The sequence below is a fragment of the Parasteatoda tepidariorum genome, chromosome 8 (genome assembly GCF_043381705.1).
Source record: "Parasteatoda tepidariorum isolate YZ-2023 chromosome 8, CAS_Ptep_4.0, whole genome shotgun sequence".
Classification (NCBI taxonomy): Eukaryota; Metazoa; Arthropoda; class Arachnida; order Araneae; family Theridiidae; genus Parasteatoda; species Parasteatoda tepidariorum.
The window spans coordinates 62,100,778-62,106,777 of NC_092211.1; the positions used below are offsets into that span (position 1 = coordinate 62,100,778).

General features: G+C 32.7%; 1 protein-coding gene across 1 annotated transcript in view; it reads left to right on the forward strand.

The window, feature by feature from the left end:
• Positions 1-6,000, forward strand: part of LOC107453291 (cilia- and flagella-associated protein 36) — a 31,196-nt gene that overhangs the window by 17,692 nt on the left and 7,504 nt on the right. Inside the window, exons 5-7 of the mRNA XM_043049860.2 lie at positions 1,403-1,529; positions 2,478-2,855; positions 4,842-5,091. Coding sequence (XP_042905794.1) covers positions 1,403-1,529; positions 2,478-2,855; positions 4,842-5,091 — 755 coding nt within the window. The remainder of the gene's footprint in view (positions 1-1,402; positions 1,530-2,477; positions 2,856-4,841; positions 5,092-6,000) is intronic.

Below are 6,000 nucleotides of genomic sequence, written 5' to 3' on the forward strand. Positions count from 1 at the left end.
TTTTAGAACTAATGAAGGGAAGATTTTCGCATCAAATTCTGAGCCAAAATTTTGCAAGAAACGAGTAATGGCGTGAAAGAAACTAAAAACAAAATATTTTTAATAATACTAATAAAAAACATTATCACAAAATTTTTGTATCTATTATATTTTGCGTGTATTTTTTGGCTTCATTTTAAATTGTAACTTCAAAAGACAGTATATTGAAATATTTGAGAGCATTCTGGACTCCTGAATTTCAAGCAGACAAGTGCTATTATTTTGAAAAAGAAAAAAAAAAACTCAATTATTTTAATAATTTTTTTTTATTTTTTAAAAAAAAAACTCGAAAAAATGGCTAATTTACTGAGCTCAATGCGCATGGTCAGTTAACATCCCGATTCGAACCCGGATCACCTCAATCGAAGAGATCGCTCTGACCCTTGAGCCACAGCGGCTCTAGTTAATTGAAGAAGAATCTTTAACTGTCTTTTTTCTTAAAAGTCTTACTTATTGAAATCATATTTAACTGTAAAAACGTATAAAACTGTATTGGTCCACCTTTATAAATATGTCTGACAATTTAACTTACAGAAAAATACATATATAAACAGATAATAATCAAGTAGAGCATCCATTCGACAATGAAGTAGAATCTCAATTTTATTTTTACAGTGTTAAAATAATAATAAGAATACGGTAAGCGAAACTGCATGACAAAAAACTAGAATTTGAATCGATAGTTTTGATCCGTGATTATCATTATTCCGTTTATGATTACAGAGAAAGACTGCTTCGTGAAATACAGCTTTAAATCGTCAAAAATACGGAAAAAGTCTGTAAAAAAAAAAAAAAAAAAAAAAAANAAAAAAAAAAAAAAAAAAAAAAAAGAGAGGCTGGACGCGCATGAGGTAACGTATAAAAAAAAATGCACAGATATATATCTTTAAACAATTTTTTTTCTGTAAAAAATATGTTTTTTTTGTGCAGAATTTACGGTTATTTATTACAGTGCAATCGTTTTTTAGAATTTGTATTTACGTTATACACATTCATTACGTTTTACAAATTTAGTTACGTTTTATACATTCTTTTTTGTCAAAAAACTAAACTTTGTTTCAAGATTATAGCAATTAGAGCTTAGGTATTTTATACGTTTTGGTAAAATACTGTGTTAGGGCAGCTTTTTAAAAATATGTAAATTCGTTAACATTCTGATATTTTTAGAATAACACTGCGAGGTACTTTTCAGTATTGCACTGGTCACATGTCTCATATCAGGTACCTTTCCCTAGAAACTTCAACTTTTCTTTTAATAATAACTGTTAAGCTTTTTTTCTAAGTTGCTCTTTTCTAGATGAAAGACATACGATATTTATTATGCCTTTGTCTTAACTTTACCTGCTTTCATCTATTTCTCCAGAAAGGCCATAAATGAAGCCCAGGATGGAGATGAAACAATGCGGAAGAATGACATGGCTCCAGCAGATATCGCTTTACACGAGAAGATGAAAACTGAAGCAAAAAAGGAAAAAGAACTTCTCGAACAGGTAGGTATCTTTAGATATATATTCATGACGTCAAGATGCTTGCGATCTTTAAATGTAACTAGGAATAAGCAACTTTTGGAGTAACAATTCCGGAATAACAGCCCTCCATTGGAACTATTTAGTTAATTTTACTATTAATTAGTTCTGAAATTGATTGAACTCGATAAGGTTTTGTCAGATAATGACAATGCCCTTTAACTTTATACTTTTTTAACTCCTAACTTGTAGGTTCTAGTAACTTCAGCTTTGTCAAGATGTAAAAAAAAGTGATTGAGGAACGATTCTGTATATGATTGCAGCTTGGGTAAAAATTATGATCACGTTTCCAGTCTTCAGAAAATATTGTGGCGAAAAAATCCAGGCTCTTATTGGGGTAACGGAGACAGTTTGTAGGCTTTTGATAAAATAATTAGACCTCTTATATGCTTAATTCGGCAACATCAAGTATTTTTGTGGAAAATGGTTTAGCTGTTGAACTAAGCTTTGAGTGTTGATTAAAACTACTACCTAACAGCAAAAATATCAATTAACAGTATCAATAATATTATATAATTTCAAAAATGATTACTTCTTTTGACTTAATATGTTTAATATTGTTTAAGGGATATTAAATATGCTATCAGGGACAGAGAAGAAATGAGTGATTGTCATGTTTTTAGTCAAATGAGATTTGAATAAGTATTGTACATGAAAAAACGACAACAAATTTTTCCTTGGATTGCAGGTAGTTTTTATGCTTATAATAAAAAATTAGAGCAGCTTTTGCGCTAGATACCGCAGCATCAAATATCATTTAGAAAATAGTTAAGTTGCTGAATTTTTGAATTAAGATTTGCATATTGATTAAAACTACACTCTAACAGCAAGGAAATACCCACAAATAGTTTTTATTATATCAATTCAAAACTGGTACTCCTTTCGATTAAACATGTTTGATATTTTATAAAGGCTATCAAGCACGCTGTCAGGGACAAAGAAGAAACGAATGATTCTCATTCTCCAACTGAAGACAAAGCAGTGGAGCCATCTCCGCAAGTATCTCCAGTCGAAACGGAAGATGGCGCTACTATCGAGGAAAAATTCGAAGCAGTTTCTGTTGTAGAGAATTCTCCTGTGGAGCAAGAACCAGTAGAACAGACCATCGAATCTTCCAGTGACGCAACTGATGAAATTGTAGGAAATAGGGACGAAGGAATAGCACATGCCGCAAAAGATGATTCTCTGGCAGGAGATGTAAAAGTATCTACTAATGAGCTTCCACCTTTGAAGCTTCCCAATGAAAGGCCTTGGTCAGAGGGAGATTCGAACCCATACGTGCAGCCTCAGGTACACATTATTCTTTTAAATGAAGTGTTCTCTAAATACCACCTTTACTGTATGTTTTCATACCACCTAATTCAAAATTAATAAATTATCTCAGTTGAATTTTATAATTGTCAGAATTTAATTGATTTTAAATTTATTAGCGTCAATTATTGCGCAATCTTTCGTGATTACTTGAACCTACGTAATTTATTGGTGACGCTATTTGCTTTTGACAGTCAAATGAACTGGTTCTAATGCTTTTTATTTTAATTTTATGATGATTCACCAGATTTTGATAACGCTTTTAATTTGCTTCGCTGAAATATCGATTTTTTCAATTATATTTATAATTGGGATATTTTATGAGGGGGGGGGGGGACCGNGGGTAACCGAACCAGTCGTAAATATTTATTGCTTAAACATAGCTTATGAAATAATTTATTAATATTCAAGGTTATTTTTTAAAAAAAAGCTAAGAGGTTCCGCTCTCTTCTCACTGCTTGCTCAAAAAAAGGAGTTATTTAATTTGCTACACTATTTTTGCTACACTCGCATTTTATTCGCTATTTATAATAATTGGATACCTGTAAATGACGTCATGGTTGGTAAATCGGGATATTTGTCGATTCAGAAGTCTATCAGATTCGACACACACTCGTGACGTTACTTAAAGGTTTTCAATTAAACCTGATTTAAATCACATGGTTAGACTTAATCATTTCACTTCTTCGTGAGTTGCAAGTACTCAATTCAAGCAATTCAATTTTTCAATTTTTGACTGACTTTTACACGAGTGCGAGCTTATGAAGAAATAAAGATCTCGTAATCTTCCACCAATAAATTTTCCACTACAATAGATAAATTGGCCAAGTGGCCGTGCGGTTACCACCGTGCCTGACTGTGACGCATGTGGTTGCTGGTTCGAATCCTGCTCAAGTTCATTGCCTGTCATTAGTAGAAAAACTACAAGGGTTAAATAGTGGAGCCGTGATGCTTCAGGGAATAGAATGTTTCTTGTTTTACATTGGCGCCATCCATGACCAAGAATACGACTTCAGTCAAACACACATTACAGCCCTTTTATAGGGGGCACTCATTCATACATTCATTCATTTATCCACAGATCGTAATTTTGACCTGAACCATAGAATGATCAGTCTCCAATTCAGTACCCCCAGAGATATGTTGTGGGAACATGGAGGACTTTGTGACCAGACAGATTTAACGTGCACCAGTCACACGGGAAGTCTTCGGCCGGCGAGGATCAAACTCACGACCCCTTGGACGTGGGCTCAAAGCACTACCAACAAGGCTATTCTCGCCCTTTTATTTTTAATTACTACGAGTGCAGCAATACTTGGGAAAACACGCATTTCAAAATAGTGAAGCTTCATTTGCGCCCCTAAACACTCAGGCTATACAAAGCAATTTACGAAATAAAACATAGAAACTACATACAAATTAAAATTTTATGTTTTTATGTCATTCTTTGATGTTTAGACAAAATGTCTTCAATGACTAGTCAGTTGCTTAGAACCGTATATTCACCGCAGGTGGCCAGCCAACCCGCGAAGCGGGGCTTAGGACCGTAGGAATAATCTTGGCACTAGAGGAGAAAATCAAAGAATTTTAATCCAACTCATCTCAGTAGTCAGCAAAATATACCCCGAAACAACGCCGAGTTAACCTTAGTAACCGGTTTTAATCTTATAAAATCTGAAAACAATGAACACTCTTTAAATAGTTTTATTAAAATCAATTAAAAAAATTATTTTTGACATTTCTGAACATTACAAAATTAAAAACATGTTCTCTTACTAATATGTTATTAGTAGGAAAGAAGGAGATCATTAACAAGAGAATATTCTGCAGCATTTTTGGGAAAATTTCTTCTCCCAAAAACCAGTGTAGCAGATTCCTTATCAGAGTTTTTATTCTTATACATTTTGCAAGCATAAATACTCATCGAATCGTTGTGAAATACTAATTAGAAATAATTTTTCTTAGGTAGAGATTACACCACTGGAACTGGAGAAGCGGCAAAATTATTTGCGCCAACAGAGAGACAGAATCCTCGCCATGAAGAAACAAGAACGCGCCAGAAGACTCTCCAATGCCGATGAAGTTATTACTCAAACAAGACCAAAATCTGCTCGCGCTGCAAGGCAAATTTTGAAAGAAGAAACAACAGAAGTGGATCCCCAAACATTAGCCTTTAGGAAAAGTTTAGCAGCTAAACTCAGAAGCGAAGTAATTGGTAAGCATTTTGTCGGAAATAATCACATTTTCATATTTCATAATTAGTCGTAACTATAGTTTGAAGTATTTGGCATTGCTTAATTTAATTATTTGACTCTGCCATAGGCCTGAAGTAATTTCTGATTCGATTTTAACAAATTATGGATTCAAATTTTATTTTGCTGCTTACTTTTAGAATTTCGGAGTGTAGCTTTAATTTTTTACTCAGAAGATGGTGGTAATTAACATAGTTTAATGGTATAAGTGCTGGAAATGAAAAAAAGTTTTAAAATACATTTGCGGAGATGCAACTAATTAATTCGTTAAAATGCATAGTAGCATTTTAAACATTATTTATTCAGGAAGTTTCATAATTATCACTCTTCATTAGTTTTTTAGAGACATTGTCAAGAACGAAATAAAAATTTACTGATTGGAGATCGAAAAATAATAATTAACCCTTTGCGGGCGCATGTCTTGCCCAGCTACCAAACGCTAGGTTCCAGTCGTATGTCTGCTCTCAGTAACCAAACTTTTTTAGCGTTCTATAGGGGAGAGTGGGGTCAATTGTAAAATTTTTTACTTTACTATTTTTAACTAACAAAAAATCCAATATATTATTAGTATTAATTGACAGACGAATAAAGTAGACTATCCTCTACTAGAAAAAAAAATAAATACCTGATTTTAAATATTATTATATTAGTTATTAACAATTTTTGACAGTCGTGCAGTTGTTACAATTGTCCCCACTTACGGGGTCAATTGTAACAGTTCATAAATTCAACTAAAACATAGTTAATTATATATATTATCATAGTTGTGATATATTTTTTTATTGATCAAAATAGTAGTGATATTTTCGGAGTAAAAATAATAATGAGCAGAGACCTAAAGGGTTAAACTTTTAACTTTAAGGGGTTAAAAA